This window comes from Python bivittatus, unplaced genomic scaffold (genome assembly GCF_059951505.1).
Source record: "Python bivittatus isolate LINGU-HERP-01145 unplaced genomic scaffold, Pbiv_v1 ctg000100_np1212, whole genome shotgun sequence".
NCBI lineage: Eukaryota > Metazoa > Chordata > Lepidosauria > Squamata > Pythonidae > Python > Python bivittatus.
The window spans coordinates 3,860,791-3,877,803 of record NW_028277038.1 but is presented as its reverse complement, the minus strand read 5'-3'; the positions used below and the strand labels follow the sequence as shown (position 1 = coordinate 3,877,803).

Here is a 17,013-nt window from a genome sequence, read left to right as displayed (position 1 = left end):
AGAAGCCCCATTCTTGAAAGTCTTTAAAAAATCTGGAGGTTGATCTGGAAGTAGAACCTGATAGATCTCACTGGAAGATTTAGTGGTAAATCATTTGTCCGAAGTCTAGCTGAGCAAGTCATCAAGAACCGAAGATCATCAATCATTCACACTTTAGTTGGGTCGTGCCTGTGGTCCTAGTGGTGGGGCTGAGGCTGTGGGGAGCTCCCTCACCAACTTTAGGGTTTGTTGGGCTCAATTTTCATGTTGAAAGCCTATCTTGCTTTGCCCCTCTTTCTCCCTTTCCCCCTCCTCTCTCCCACAGCCCCACTATTGCCATGGGGAGGAATATCACACGGAAAGCAGCCGGGGCTCTGATCTGTCTGACATCATGGAAGAAGATGAGGAAGAATTGTACTCAGAGATGCAACTGGAGGATGGTGGGCGGAGACGAGTTAGTATAACGTCGCATAACACCCTGAAGGTAAAAAGAAGCAACAAAATAAGCAAATCTGTATCATGAAAGCTATGCGAGGGGTGGAAGAGAGAGAGGAAGAAACTGTTGGGTGAGTGGAGTGGTAATTTGGGGTAATCCTCTTTATCAAAGGATATATCAGAGTATAGATAAGCAATGGATGGCCCTGGAGAGATTTTTGGAGTGTTAAAGAGACAGAGGAACAATTCATATAGCTGTCTCTAGGCTTGGATTTTGCCAATGTTTTCTGTACCATCAGCATCTTCTTCAAACCTCTATGAACTTTCCTGGGGAACCTAGGTGTTGTATGCCTTTTAGTATATAAAGTATGGTGTGCTATCCTTCAAAGCTGAGGTCTCTCAGGGTGGCCTGCCGCTCTCCCCAAAGTTGCAGTTCAAATTTTGAAAAATGAAAACAGAGGTGAAAAATACAGTACAGAAACAATACAAGCACAGAAGGTGACTTGGTTTTCAAGCACTGGGGCAGCAGAAATCTTATATGTGAATGTTTTGAAAGACCTGGGAGAATAAAGACATTGTGGCGTTGGGCCAGGAAGATAGTAACCATCGGCAATATGTGTGGGTAATGGGTAACGTTCATAATTCAACCCCAAATGTCTCAAGAAGGAAATCTATAGGGATGCACAAGATCTATCAGTCGGGGAAGGAAATACTCCCGATAATTCAAATGTTCTGCTTTCCATGCCTGACTTCTGCCTGAACCATGTTCAGTAGTTTCCAGAACTCAACCTTCTAAACTGGAAGCAGTTTCAGATGTTCTGGACTAAACAAGCATTTAGGGTGGCAGACCAGCCATAGACCACCTCAAATGATTTCCTAGGTTCACAAGGTTGGAAGGAATGTCCCAAGAAACTTTTTCTTCCATCAATTGACCTTTAAAGTAAAAGAAAAATCAGGCAAGGAGTAGAAATCTTACACTGAATCCGTCCATCGAATGGAAAGTCAAGCTTATAAAAAGAGGTGTTCTGAAAATAAAGGAAAAAAACGTCAACCTTGGAATGACTTGTGTCACCAAATCTCCTGCCTTTTTAACCATAACCTCTCCATCCACCAGTAGGTATCAAGTATTTATTTATTTTTTTCCTTTCAAAAGTAGGCGACATCGTTTTAATCTGGCAAGGCGCTTCAGTAAAACGTGGGATTCTTTTTAAGGAGTTGCAAGGCTAACAGGTCAAAAGACAATTCCTCCAATGGGATCTGAGCATTTCTGGTGCATCTGGGGTGGGTTCCCCACCCAACCACCATTGGAGGAGAAGGAAGACCTTCAGAGAGCCACCCTGCCTAAGGTGGGGGGGAACCCTCATTCTTTAAATAAATAGCGAAGAGATTTGGTACTGAACCCAGATAGAGATGCTGCCATTGAGGGAGAGAAGGGATGACCTCCACTGATGCCCTGTTCTGACATAAAATTCCCTATGTGGTGTCAACCACCCATGTTCCATGTGCCTGGTGGGATTCTTCTTAGAAACATACCTGCTAAACCGGACATCTCACACAATATACCACGCTAAGACAGCTGTTCTAATCATGTTTTATTTTCACAGATTCCCATTCAAAGCATGACATAGTTCTCCACTAAATAAGAGCTGCATGTTTTCTGCTCACCATTGCTGTACAACTAATTCTGTCTTTATTTTTTTCCTTTCCTTTCCCTTTCTCTCTCTCTCTTTTTTAAATTACACACTGTTTGTTCTCCTTGCCTGTTCGTTCGTTCTTTCTTTCTTTCCTTCTTTCTTTCAACCGGTTACTCTTAAAGGAATGCTATCAGAATAAAACCACTGAAACAGCTTTCTTGGAGCATACCAATTTTGCCCACCGCAGTAAAAAACTTTTCAGTATCCCTGAAGTAGCCGAAGAGGATGGCGATTATTCTGAACTTTTGTACAAGCAGGGCATAGGGAGGCCCCACCAAATCCGAAGCACAATAGCTAGAGAGGGTAGATTAATCAAGACGTACCATCAGGAGCATCCCGCTAAGCCACGGATTTTGGAGGACGCCGATGAGCGAGGCTGCAGATCTGGCAGGTCTTCCACCCGGAGCCCCGATAGTGGCTTGGACTGTGGCAGTGAAGAAGAAGAGTCCCGCTTTACCTTCCCCCAAATGCACGAGACCCTCACTGCCCGTATGGCCCCGGCCGGTTGTCTGGATGATGAGAGCTGTTCATCATCCTCACGGCCACTGCTGGCCCGCCGGAGGACCCTGATCCGGCAGAGTAGCATTGAAGAAGACTTTGGAGACCCTGTCTGGCCAGTTCTGGAGTCCCCCAGCCCAGAGGGCAAGCCAGTTTGTTACGAGAGGAAGCACGATTCTCAGAGATGTAGTAGGGCAGAACATTTGACCCATGGAGATATTCAGGGAGGCTGGAGTAGCCCCTTGAAAGAGAATGAAACAAGGCTAACTTCTCTTCCACATTCAAGGGATCCTTACAGAAGGTCTGAAGGCCCACTGGTGTGTTGGAATCTGAACTTTCTTCTAACATCTGCTTGCCAAATCACTCCCTTTTTTTTTTTTTTTAATCTTCTTTATTTCTATCTTTCAGTTTGGGTTCTTTCTCCCCACGGCCCATCATCCATGTCCCCTTGGTCTTCCTTTTCTTTTCCATTCCTTATTCCTCACCCCCAATAATTCGTTTTCCATCTTAATCTGTGTTGCTTCATAAGCTTCCTAACACTTCCCATTGGTTTCGCTTTCTTTTTAATTTTGTGCCATGCTTAAAAAAAAAAAGTGATTAATTTGCTTGTTGGTCAATTATTATTTCATTGTTCCCTGCAGGCCACAAATAAATACATAAATAAAAAAAAAAATAAAAAACTGGCTTCCTCCCCTTCCTCTCTTTAAAAGGACAACTGAAACAATGTTTTAATTAAGGGTTAGCTGAACTGCCATTGTCTTAACATTTGGGATTGCTCTTTAATTTTATTTCTTTCCCCCCCCCTCTCTATTTTTGTGCTTTCAAGTTTGATCTTGCTTCTTAGAATAGAACCATATATAATTTGATGCATACCTTAAACCACAACAAAAATACACACAGCCAAACAATGAATGCATTCATCCCCCTCCTTCTTCCTTTAAATGCCTGCTTTGAATAGTTCATCTTCTTTTATTTTATTTTATTTTATTTTATTTTATTTTATTTCTCTCATTCCCAGATTTTCAAGGATGAACATTCTCTCCAATCCTTGGCAAATGCCAAGAAGAAAAAAACAAACAAACCCTATTCTTCTTTTTCCCCTGCGCTGTTCTGTAGTGGACCATACACTTCTTTATATTTCTACTTCGTTTTTCCACTCCTGCTTGTTTTTTCTTTTCTTTTTCAGAAAATCAGAAATCATCTCTTCTTGCCTTTGAAGTTGCAAACTGCATCTCTCAGCATGCAGGAAGACCACCGCCCCACTTTCCAGTTTGTAGCCTCTCGCTCAGACTCTTAGGCGATGGTCAGACTGGAATCCTTGGGGCGCAGTGGGTGTTGTGTCTCATTTAAGGAACGTGCTTTCCCTGCAATATATCCCGACTGTGGTTTGCTCCCAGTTTAGGAGTGCCACAAGCTAGAGACTATTCCAACTTCCTGCTCTGCATGATAGGAAATCCAGCACTCCATATTGCTGAATCCATTTCCTTCTCAGTGAATGCTTTCTTCTCCCTTCCTCTTCTTTTCAAAATTGCCGATCGACAAAATCGATGCCACGTTGCTTCATTTTCCCCACCTCTCCCATCGATGGTTGGTTATTGCAAAGCCCGTCTCCTGAAGGCCCTCAAGAGAATTTGGAAGGACTCTTTTAACAGCTTTTTAAAAGTTGAGAAGAAGGCAGGAAGTAACAGATAGAGGAAAGACGTGGTAGGTGAAGGATGGCAATCATTCTGCAAATGGGACAGGCTTACTGTCTGAAAACCCAATAAATATACCAGCTCATTCAGATTTCATAGTTCCAAGGAGCAGCTGCGTTCTTCACAAACAGGAGGCAAAAAGAGTGGGAAGCCCATTTAGAGGCAACAGCAAAGGCAAAAGAATACCTTAATTCTCTTTTTTGTTTGAATGTGTGACTGTTGTTCGCCAAGTACATGCCATGTCAGGATGGCAACTTTTCCGTCTCTCTGTCTGTCTGTCTCTCTCTCTCTCTCTGCGATTTTCTTTCTCAGGTTTAATGGCATCTGTTCTTCCTTTCTTCCTTCCTTCCTTTCTTTTCAGCTAACCTTTCAGTTAAAAAAAAAAAGTTTAGTTGCCTTTCGAATGTATCCTTTTGGAGAATGATGAATTTGATTTTCTTCCATGCAATTTTGTCTTCTCGTTGCTTTTCACACCTTCCACTGGGCAGCTGGGTAGCTTTCAAACATCTTTCTCTTTTTTCCCCCCTCCTCCTCTTTTATTTTCTGTTGGTTTGGAACTTAAGCTCTTAGGTAACCCAACATCCTCCAGGCGGCCGGACCGAGGGGAGCATCTAGGTCCAAGATTACCTCGTGGCAGCTCAAGTTCACGAAGGTCACGTCCCATTCTGGTCCCTCCTATTGGTGAGTTGGCTTGTATGATCCCTATGTATGGTTGGTTGAGGGTTACCAAGTTCAGAGGAGAAGGCTAATCTTTCACACCTCTTTTGATGCAATGCAAGGGAACACTCAAGGCCCTCCTTGAGAGTTAATTGCAAATGGCACCATGACACAGTGGGGTTCAGAAGGCAGTTGGTGACATCCTATCACAAACTGTCCCATATTGGAATGGGAGACAAGGGAATATGGTATTTAATCCTTTCCTACAAGGGGTAGAGCCACAAGAATGAATACTTTCTATCTGCATTTCCATGCTGGTTAGAAGAGTGGAGCACTCTTGTGCGTTGGTTTCAGGAGAGGTTTTTCACTCATTAAACACACACACACAACCGTGTTGTGCCTCTGTGAAGGGTGGCCCTGACACATTGCAACCTGGAAAACCAACGTGCTGAATGGGAGGTTGATTGCTCCAGAGGGCCCAACCATACTGGAAACTCTCTTAGTTTGCTCTTCACTGTTGCATGAAGGACCCTGCCGTTTAAATAGTGTTGGGGGCCCCTGTACTACTGACAACCAAGAGCTTTGAGTGGGCTCATGGTGCATGTTCTAAAACAGCCTTCCTACACCTGGTCCTTTTCTGCTTCTTAGATTGGTGAACCACACGTTATGGCTATAATATTCTCAGGAGGATTCTGCCAAATTCCCGTGCTATGTAGTATTTGTGGGTTTGAAGGGATGGGCAGAAAAGGGAGGGCAGTTGCCTCATTTTGATGATATGGGAGTGTCTTTTTAGAGTGTGCAAACAGAGAAATGTTCCATCAGTTTAACAGAGGAAGGCCTTCGCCCTGATCTTCTTAATACCTCTGGGAGTTGTTTCCAGTTGTGGCCGCTTCTCCTTCAAAAACTTGACATGTTCTATTTTGTCTTGGTTGAAAGGAAGCATCATTTTCCATTTCTTTTTTGGGGGGTGGAGGGTGGGAATCTACCAGAGTGGCATTTTTAGAGGCATGTCTAAAAATGTCTTTGGCTGCCTGTGCAGGAATGGAAATGATCTGGAAAATGCAGGTTTTAAAGAAAGATTTACTGGCAAATGTTCCCGAATACATACATGCAGAATACATTTCTGAACAAATGCAGCAGAGGTGGGCAGCCTTTTGATAGCTTAATTTCCTTTTCAAATTCCATTTTTATTTGGGGGAGGAGGAGATAACGATTGCATGGAAGGCAGCAAACTGAAATTGCTGCATGTGATCAACTTTTATAGTTTTATTTACACAGGACTTGCAAACGGTTAGCGCTCCCAATTTGAGCGAGCGCGTTGACTTATTTAACCCTTGCTTACATCAAGGGACAGCTGACCCTTCTCCTTCGTGCAAAGTCTCCTAATTGGAAATGGCTTTAAAGAATAAATGTTAAACCCTCACGAAGTCCACACCTTTCTTGGTGCATGATTCAAGTAGCCTATTTATTTTTAATGGTTCTGTGGAGGGCAAATCCGACACGGAATTTGGTTGGGGTGGACGAGTGACAATTTCGTTCGCTCCTTGTTAAAAGAAATAACCGACGTTTACAAATAGGTCTGAACACAGGACGAATGCAACTTGAGGTTTAAAGGAAAACAAGAGATACATAAAGGCACACCTGATTGCAGGTGAATGTGCAACTGTTATTATTATAAGTCAGCCAGATATTTAGACTGGATTTGGCATTTTTACCCACCTATTGAGTCCTTCCCAAGGACCTGAGATAGGCAGATTTTGTTGCTTGATGATGTTAAAAGTATTACTACTACTACTACTACTACTACAGTTTTGCCATTTGCCTGCCTTTCTCCCTCCCTTTCTTTTCCTTCCTTCCCTCCCTCCTCTCCTTTCCCCTTCCTTCCTTCCTTCCTTCCTTCCTTCCTTCCTTCCTTCCTTCCTTCCTTCCTTCCTTCCTTCCCTCCCTCCTTCCTTCCTTCCTTCCCTCCTTCCTCCCTCCCTCCCTCCCTCTCTCCCTCCCTCCCTCCCTCCCTTCCTTCCTTCCTTCCTTCCTTCCTTCCTTCCTTCCTTCCTTCCTTCCTTCCTTCCTTCCTTCCTTCCTTCCTTCCTTCCTTCCTCCTCTCCCCTCTGGGACTTCTCCGTAGGTGTGCTGCTTGAATGATTGGCATTTCCTTCTGCCCCATACCTGTCCTTCTTTTCAACATTCCTGCCACAGTCAAAAAGAGCCCTCAGGATTTCTCCTTCTTTTCCCCCATCCCCATCGTGATGCTCCATCCGATGTCAGCAGATGCTCAGGCATGCTGCTGTGAAGTCTTTCTGGCTGGGCAGGGGGCATGGTGTGGTGGTGGTGGTTGTAAGGAGCTTCATCAGAAAGATCTCAGGAGTGGCAAGTGGGGAGGGTCAGTGCCGGACCAGGCAAGACCACCGCCGCTTGGAATATGTTGGTGGCAGCCGTGTGGTGCATGTGTCTGAGTGAGCCATCGGTGACATCATCATTCAGCAGCAAGGCTACAAGCTCTCCCCCCCACCAAAAAAACCCCCAAAAAACCCAAAAAAGAGTTAGACTTGCTCCACACCAGGACGATGACGGATATTGCTTGCCGCAAATTGTTCTCTTTCTGTGGTGGAAAGCGAAAGGGCACAAATGGAGACATTCATATCATTGGGGCAGCGCTGGCCAGGACACCTGACCTCTTGGAACGGTGCTGTCAGTAAGCTTGATGGCGCTGTTCCTTCAGCTTGAATCAAAGGACAGGTCAGGATCAAAATCCACGTGCAATTCTGCAGTGTCATCTAGTGGCAGACCCTAGTATTTATTACAACGCTAGTTTAGGGGGAAGAAAGTACACCCTGTGTTTAAACCAGAGTTCGCCTCGTCATGGAAGCAACCAACTGTAGAAAGATGGCCACTTTTCTCTTCCAACCCTAAGCCTGCATCTCTAGATGACTTTCCTTGGGTGTAAGTCTCATAATGAGACTTTTTGGCACTGTAGGTCAGGTTGCGGGAGAGACATGTATTCTGCATGCATCCAGTTTTGGGATGTGCATATGTGTGTCTGTGTGTGTCTGTGTGTCCAGACATACCCAGAGAGCGGAAGAAGAACCAAAGTAATTTATGGAGAGGATTGCATACTTAGCCTCTAAACAACTGTTCGGAATAGAATCTCTTTGGGCTAATTCTCAAAAAAGCTTCTACTATCCCATGTCCGGGGATGATACCAGTTGCGTAACGCACAGCATGTAGTCTGAAGTCACATTATTGGCTGAATCAGACCCCCCGCTGTTATCATGAGATATATTGATTATTCTTGTAACGCATGTAGGAGATTCAACTGACAATCCAGCTAGCCTCCCACAATGACAAACCAATATTACGTCTTCTCCTGACTTTGCTTGACAACCCTGTAATTCTGAGCAGACTGAAGAACCCACCCAAAGCCTACATGTGGTTGGGATGAGAACTGAAGCTGGTTTTCCAGACCAACACTTTATCTGGGAATCCAGCAAAAATTTGACAACAGCTTTCTGAATCCTACTGCCTTCCAGATATGTTGGGGGCACGACTTTCCCAGATTTTCTGGCCATGAGTAACATCAGGAGGACAGTAGGTTGGTGCAAATTGTTTTAAGGAAAGGGGTTCATTATGGCTAGAAGCAAACAAGCCTATTATTGACTCTGGCATCCTATGTACAACTTTGTAGCCATCTTTACTAGCCCCGAGTGATCAACGTCTCCTTTGAATTAGGCTCCATCTATTGTCAAAGCTGACCAGATTGGTGGCCAGCATGACATTTTGTAACAGGAAGTACAAAGTTGAAGAATAATTTTTTTTCTTTTGAATCTTCCACCATTCATTGGATAAACTTTAGGTCCTGGAATTACAAGAAGGTAGCCTCAACCCTGCCTACCCATTTATTTTCCCCACACCATGCATGAAACCAGAAGGGACTGCTTTAGACAACAGTGAATTAGTAGCAGTGTGCAGATTGGCCCCAATTTGATTAGAATTAATTGGGGACAATTCAGATTTCTGGACTGATTTAGGGAAAATTCCCAAACACGTCCAGTTTGGTTTGATGATTTGACTTGACTTTGCAATTGGATCCAGAGAGTCAGGTGAAGCAGCTTCAGATCAAATCTTTGAATTCATGCTTCACATGGTTCTGCTAAGTTATTGGCAATAACTTCTCCATATTCTGAAGCCCAGCCCTGTTTATGGATTTCTCAGAAGCATTGTTTGCTTTCCATTCATTGAAATGGGGTGTTGACTGAAGTATTAAAATTGGATTTAATCCAGGAAGTTTTATTTTGCATTTCCTCGCTTTCTTGAATTCCTGGAACAGGTTTAGGTCTTTGCTGGAGAAGTCAGACTATGCTGTAGAGAAGTCCATACTGAGATTTCAAAACTCAAGCAGGTCATAATGACTGTTACCTCTGTATAACCAATTTTCTGTTCCCTGTTTCTCTTTTTCCAGATGGGTACAGTAGTCGTGACCGTCTGTCTCCAGAGATTTATGAAGAATCAGAAACTGATCCTGGAGCAGAAGAGATGTCCACACGCATCTTTGTCGCCCTCTTTGATTATGACCCACTGACCATGTCTCCAAATCCTGATGCAACAGAAGAACTTCCATTTAAAGAAGGACAAATTATCAAGGTAGGGTATATTAGATATATGTTGAACTAACTGCAATCTTGCAGCTGGGGAGTGCAAATCACCCAACATCTAGTTCAATTTGAATGAGTTGGTTTGATTAGAATCATTGGATTGAATGGCTGAAGTTATTTGATTCAAGTCATTGGTTAGACTTAGAACAAGATGTATTGTGGACACACATTGTGCCTCAAATCACAGCATCCCCTGAAAAGCATCTGATTCAATTCAGAAATTCCACTCAGAAGGGTAAATTGATCACATTGCAATTCATGACTGTTCTTGCAATTAAGTCAGGGCAGGGCCATAACCCAAATAGGACTTCTGAAACCAACACTCAAAAAGTTCCTGGAGAAATTTATACAGGATGGGTGGTAGATAAATCCCTGCTATTAACCTTTGCGAATTCTAACCAGGTTCCTTTTTGCATCCTCTCTCTTCTCATCCTCAGGTTTATGGGGACAAAGATGCTGATGGGTTCTACCGGGGAGAAACCTGTGCAAGACTGGGCCTTATTCCTTGCAATATGGTTTCTGAAATTCAGGCTGACGATCAAGAAATGATGGAGCAGCTTCTGAAGCAAGGGTTTCTCCCTCTCAATACCCCCATAGAGAAAATTGGTAAGCACATGCACCTGCCTATTGATATGAGTGGAACTAGTGGCTTGACCACATTCGTTTCAACTGCTACTGTCACAATAGAAAAACGGTTTCCAGGTTTGAGATCAGGCCTCCTATTACTTGTGTTCCCACAACACATTGAACTAGAACAGTCAATCATTTTGAAATCAGTCAGAATCAGGGTTTTATTGCGAGTTACAACTGTTCCTCACCTCAACCACATTCCAGCATGTTTGAATCTTCTCTAAAGTCTTTGGTGAGGATACACCCTCTCAGCTGTTCCATGTCTTCTGGCTCTACCTGGTCTATCAAATCCACAGATTTCCTATTCTTAGTTTTTTCCTTCGGTCTTGATAGTCTTCATCAAGTCTGGTCCAAGCATCCCTTGTAAGATGCTGCTGCCGCTGCCAACACACATGGTTTCTCTTGCCAAAAAGACTATCATGTTCTCCTCTATTTGGAAGTCAAAATTCATCTCAGAATGCCGCTCCCCTTTCCACACAAAGGCTTGGCATCAGTGTATGAACACTGATTTTTATAAGGAGCAATGGCTGATCTGGATTTTTTCTTTGCTGATCAGGGAAAAAAAAATGTGTGCATGCATATCTAATGTAATGGCCATTTCTGTAACAGGAAAGGGAGAAATATGCAAGTTTTGCTTTTTGCAATTTAATTGCTTGTTGTTTGTTTAAAAGTAGTTGCCATAGCTTTCTCTTTTTGGATTGGAACAGAAAGGAACAGAAGAAGTAGCCGTCCACCTGGGTCATCCACAAGAAGAATGGTTGCATTATATGATTACGATCCAAGGGAAAGCTCTCCTAATGTTGATGTGGAGGTATTGTGGTCATGGATGCAAATCCAAAACATTCTGTTTTGTAACAAAAGCTATGGGAAATGGCCACTGCATCCAATCAGGGGACAAGAAGGGTGGGTTGAAAATCATTGCCTGGGTTTAAGTCTGTCCAGAATTTTTTTCCTGGACCATTGGCTACAGTTATCCCAAAGTTCACGTTATATTGCAGGAGTATGGTGATGCTTGGGTCTTGGGGAAGGTTGAGATTCATAAAGGTTGGAGGAGAAACTTTAACAGAATGGCTAAATGAAAAGAGGTGGGATCAGACAGACATAGGAATCTGAATGGGGAGATGGTATAGCAGACATTTGCTTCTGGATCAAAGAAAGGAAAGATTTCTTTGCACGACACATAATTAAATCATGATATTAGTTGTCATCAGATACTGGGATAGCCACCAATTTAGCTGACTTTAACAAGGGACTGGACAAATTTATGGAGTATCAGGCTATCCATATGTAATGGGTAGAAGGAATAATCTTCAGGAACAGGAGGAAGAGCTGCAACCAAGACGACAGTCAGATAAGAGAAATCTGAGTCTGGGCCAGAACCGTAACCTGAGAAAGCGTCTCAGACATGACTCTCCCTTGTTCTCTTGAAGATAAAGGGAAGGAGGGAGCGAATGCATTTGGACTTGCAAAATTCTGTTACTGTAACCTTATAATAAAAGTTGTATTAGTTTGTGTATCTTTGGTTTCCAAGTTTGGTCTACCTTGAAGGGCTGACATCATAGCTAATAGTCTTGATAGATAGAATGCTACCTCCTGAATTACAAGTCACATGCTTTGAGTATCCAGAGTGAAGCAATATAGAGACAAACAATAACCTTCTTATCTATGCTGGTGAACATCCTTGGGTGCACCCTCTTCACTAGATGTGTTCTTGACCTAGCCTAACATTTAAGAAACACTGGAAGAGAGCTTTAAAAAATGGAATCCTAAAAAAAGTGATGGTTCTATCATTTCCACAGGCTGAGCTCACATTTTGTACAGGAGACATTATTACAGTCTTCGGAGAAATTGATGAAGATGGCTTTTATTATGTAAGTGCTTTATTTATATTCTTCCCCCGGTCTGTATTAATGGTGTACAAAACATTTCTTGAACCTCTTTGTTGACAACCAGGAACTTGAAGAAAGGTTGTCACCTAAGAAGGATGGTGGGCCAAGAATGACCTTTGTTTTTTTTCCCCTTGACTCACTTAAACTAGTGCCCTTTAGCACTTGGACATGTGGACCAGAATCTGCTCCATCTCTCAACATCTTTCAATGTCTATCTTCCATAACTTGATTGATTGGATCCATGGGGAAATCAGTGTGTGGTGGGAACTTCTGAAGGGTCCTTGTTTGTTCATTAATTTCCTCCATCACTTCCACATTCCAGGGGGAACTTAACTGCCAGACGGGTCTTGTTCCTTCAAATTTTCTTGAAGAAGTGCCTGATGATGTTGACGTCTACTTATCTGATGCTCCATCGCGATACCCTCAAGATGCGCCAATACGTACAAAAGCAAAAAGGGTAAGCAAGCATTGAGAAAAGAAAAACAAAAACTGTTTTCTGTTTTGGTTTTCTTTCCCCTTGCCCACCATTTCAGATTCTGTTTGGCTTTATGTGTTTGTGTATATATGTATATATTAAGAAAAAACATTTTTAAAACTAAGTTTTTAGACCATTCTGAAGGTGGGGAGAAAACCAGCTCCTTGCTATAGAACAACTTGTTTCTTCCATCAGTAATCTCATGCCAATGTAGAAGCCACTAATCTTTTTTATATATTTGTCCCCCACATTGAACATTTAGATTCCCGAATCTAACACTGAAGTTTATATCTGTAAAATATGGACGTGCTGTAGAATTACTTAAGACAGTAGGCTGGGAGATGGGTAAAAGTCTTCAGGCACCATCACCCAAACTCAAATTTCTAAGAAATGTTTTGAGCTGCATAAAGATGCTCGCTTCTGAAGGGTTTCATGTGTCTTCTCTCATCATTGCAGTTTTTCCTATATTATATTTTATGTATATTTTTATTTCTTTGCTCATCTGCTTGGGAACAGAAGAAGAGTGTTCATTTCACACCTTAAAAAAGGCAACGTTGCCTTCACGTAAGTGAGCAACTGAAGATACCAGTAGATACACCGATTTCCTCTAGTTGGCATTATCTAATGCGAGCCTTCCTGGCACGTGAAATGTGCAGAAAAAGAGAAATATGTCTCCAAAATCATTAGCCCTGGTTCCAGATTTTTTTTTAAAAAAACAAAACTTTTAGGGCAGCCTTTCCCAATCTGATGCCTTCTAGCTGTGGTGGACTACAATTCCTATCACCTCCAGGCGGCCAGCCACCGGACTGTTAGTCCAGCAGCAGTAGAGGGCACTAAGTTTGGAAAGGAAAGTTTGTGGTATAGAGATTTATAAAAGAACCCCCAAATCGACCTTTGTCTCAAGGTCTTTGTGTTCAGGGTTTAGGTTCGCTGAAAAAACACAGGGGGGAAATGTTGAACATTTGGAACATATTTCTTACTGGACTTCATGCTTGTTTGCATAAAGAGTGTTCCTAGTGTCTGACTCCAAAGAAAAGCTGCATATTGCATTGTTAGTTAATCTGGGAGAAAAACAGAAATTGCTGCTGAGCAAAAGCCGATCATGTAAAGAGTACGGCAGTGGGAAGAGAGGGCTGGGGTTCCTTCTTTTGAAAACACACTAACCTTAAATATCTGGTTGTAAGTTTGCCTTAAAAGCATCTCTCCTGGTGCACGGTTATCTCTCCAGTAATGCGGAGTCCAAACTACGCCACGTTTTGAAGCTTGCCCCTCTACCCCCGTTTGCAAAGCGCTCAGCAGCTCCTTGGTTCATCAATGCAATAAGCCGAAAGGAAAACGTGCAGCTGAGATCTGTGGGCGAATGCATTAGAACTCCAGAGATGGTATCTTCAGGTGTATGTTGGGGTTGTGCTGAGGAAGAGAGTCCTTTTTGCTTCCCCCATTTTGACCAAGACCTTGATTGGAGATCAAAGCAAGCTTGTGACCCCCTTGACTTAACAAGACCACCCAAATGCCCGAGCCGCCAGGCCAGCTAAACACGCTGGCAACATTGAGGGAGGTTGGGCGTCGTTAGGCGCTCCATAATTTTTTTTTTTCACTTGGGGAAAGAAGCAATTTTCATAGCTGTGTCATCCTATTCGCTCGACGAGCGATCCCAGATGTGTGGTCTGGGTAGTGAAACCCAGGCATGTTCAACCAAAGGTCTGAGAGCTTTCTTTGATTGTAATTAAGGTTCGTTTTAGTTTGGTTTTCTCTTTTTCCTTTCAACCAGTGTGCCATCTTCTCAAAATAAGTACAGACAGGATGCTAAAAGGTGGCAAGGGGGCTGGATTAAAAAGCACGGAACCCGATCCAGAATTGAACTGTTCTTATTTCTTCCTAACCCTGGACGGTCCTTCCTGGAAACGGGCTATTGCCATGAGTTAAGTCCTCAGCTCCCTCCTCCTCGTTCCTCAGGGTCCCTCCTGAGAAGCAAGGGGATTTGGGGCAAAATCCAGGTCCCTCTTTAAAATAAGTCCTTTTCCCGAGGCTAGTCTTCTAAAGAAACGTGGAAACCTTCAGCTTTGTATGCTGCGTCTTTAACGTAAACCCAATCCAATCATAGACCAGCCTAGGGCTTTCACATCCTCGGGGAAACCAGACCGATCTGTCATGTGGCATACTTGAAATAAATAATTTTTAAAGAAGGATAATTGCCCCCGCCCAAGGGTGTGTGTGTGTGCGTGTGTTTAATGAATGAAAAAGCAATGTTACCAGCTTTCTTGTGATCAGTGACTTCAACCATTCAGTAAACTGTAACAATATACCTATCAGGTTCCTCCTGAGAATACAGGTACACCAAGGAGGGCACCAACCCCCGCAGTCCATCTCCACTCGGGGTCACCTACGCCAACTGTGGGTTCTGGTGGTCTCGGGAGAGGCAGGGAATTCTCTTCGAAAAAGAAAAAGGGGCTCCTTTCCAAGGGGAAGAAACTTCTGAAAAGACTGGGTGCCGTGAAATGATTTTGCGTTCTTCTGGACGTCCTGTAAAAATCTTCAGACTTTTTTCTTTTTTTTTTAAACAAAACAAAAAACATAGACCTATACAGACCGAAATAGAAATGTCCAAAACTAGGGATTTCATGACTATCTTCAGCGCCTTTCTAGAAACAGAACCTGCCCCCCTTTTATTAAGTGCGTTCTGTTGTTTCCAGAAACCTGTCTGGATTGGTCTCGAAGCATTAACAGTGCTGCTTAAAAGCATTTTGCTAACGTGCTTTTCAAAACAAAAATTAAAGAGGAGAAGATGGGATTAAGGAGCTTAACCTGCACCAACCCCTTTACCCTAAGGGACTTCACTTCCTATTTCCACTTTTAGCCCAACACCTCCCTTAAAGTGGAGAGAAAAAAAAAACTTTGTTTTTGATCCCCGTTATTTGTTCACCACCTTACGCATAAATGGTCTTGAAACTCCTAGTTTGTTCTGCCTTGATGTTTGCCTTATAAATGCACAATTATTTGTACTGTCTGAACTATACAGCGTAAAGTTTCTCTGTACTAATGTATTGACCTGTGGTTCCATTCTCACCGAGACGCAGATCATTTAAAGGCGATTGACTCCGCTCGTGTCTGATATAATTCTTGGGAGTTTGAAACTGTTGTGCAAAGGTTCATTTTTTTCCACCATCTGTGTTAGCTCTGCTGTTCAGCCTCTCAAGTACACTAAAAAAATAAAATAAAATAAAATAAACCGATGACCGCAGAAACAAACGTGCATTTCAAAATGCAGATTCAAGGTGGGCGCTGATTTGGGTTCCCATATGGTTGATCTCCGAAGGATGTTTGAGTCAGACACAGAGAAGGAAGTCCTACAAAACAGTTGCATTATTCACTGGCCACGGCTAGCCAGAATTAGAAGGCTGAATTTGTCACGTATGACCCCTAATTGTGACCGGAGAGAAATATATGGAGACACACAGCAACCGTATACTGGCTGGGGGAAGAGATATTTGGCTGTTAACACTTTTGTAACCATTTATAAATTCTTTTTACTGTTTATACATACTTTTCAGACTGCCTTTGTTTTATAATTGATGGAAGGTTTGTAATATGAATGATCAGAGCTTTTCCCCATTGTGTCTTCAAAGAAATATAATGTAAATTCTTGTAAAATAATATAGTGTACTAGATTTATGTAATTAAAGGGACAAAAACATGGCCTAAACTCGTGGTAAAGTATTGTGTGGGCGTGTGCATGTGTACAGTTAATGTGTAAAATATTTTATATAAATAAATTTGATATTTTGTAGAAGGGTGTGGCTCCTGTATTAACCAAATTAGACTTAGCCGTATATAGGCTAAATGTAGTTTAATGGGAGTAGCACAAAACATGGAAGCGTGATTGGATTGTCGTGGCCAAAATCTCAGTTTATGCACACTATGAAGCCTACCTCTTACATGTGAATCCAAGCATGCTACAATGGATGAAAAAAGGGCATCTTTGAATCTACATTTTTTTCCCCTTCCAATTTAGTTGAAAGGAACAAAACTTTTTGCAAACGATGAACATAAGCTATTATTAATTAACGCCTGAAGGAGAATCACTGCTTATTCTCCAGCATCCAGGGAAAAGGACGTAGTCAGAGGTTGTATAATCTGATCAATCTAGACCAGGGTTTCACAACCTTGGCAGCTACAGATGGGTGGACTTCAACTCCCAGAATTCCCCAGCCAGCCTTGCTGGCTGGGGAATTCTGGGAGTTGAAGTCCACACATCTTGAAGCTGCCAAGGCTGAGAAACACTGATCTAGGTTATGTTTGCAGGGAAAGAGGACGCAGCAAAGCAGCTGTTCTGGTAAGTAAGAAGACAGCTTGCCTACTTCACTATCTTCTGGTTCCCTGAGCAGAACACCTTCCAACACTAAAAAATGGATT

At 42.7% G+C, this 17,013-nt stretch overlaps 1 protein-coding gene across 5 annotated transcripts in view; it reads left to right on the top strand.

The window, feature by feature from the left end:
- Window positions 1-16,340, top strand: part of RIMBP2 (RIMS binding protein 2) — a 75,287-nt gene extending 58,947 nt beyond the window's left edge. For 3 of the 5 annotated variants that reach the window (XM_025165695.2, XM_088135295.1, XM_088135297.1), the window contains 8 exons: window positions 305-463; window positions 4,864-4,981; window positions 9,414-9,595; window positions 10,044-10,212; window positions 10,944-11,047; window positions 12,036-12,107; window positions 12,448-12,582; window positions 14,914-16,340. In XM_025165695.2, coding sequence (XP_025021463.2) covers window positions 305-463; window positions 4,864-4,981; window positions 9,414-9,595; window positions 10,044-10,212; window positions 10,944-11,047; window positions 12,036-12,107; window positions 12,448-12,582; window positions 14,914-15,102 — 1,128 coding nt within the window. In that variant the 3' untranslated portion in view covers window positions 15,103-16,340. The other 2 variants (XM_025165691.2, XM_088135296.1) reach the window with 2 other exon arrangements.
- The last annotated feature ends 673 nt before the right edge of the window (window positions 16,341-17,013 follow it).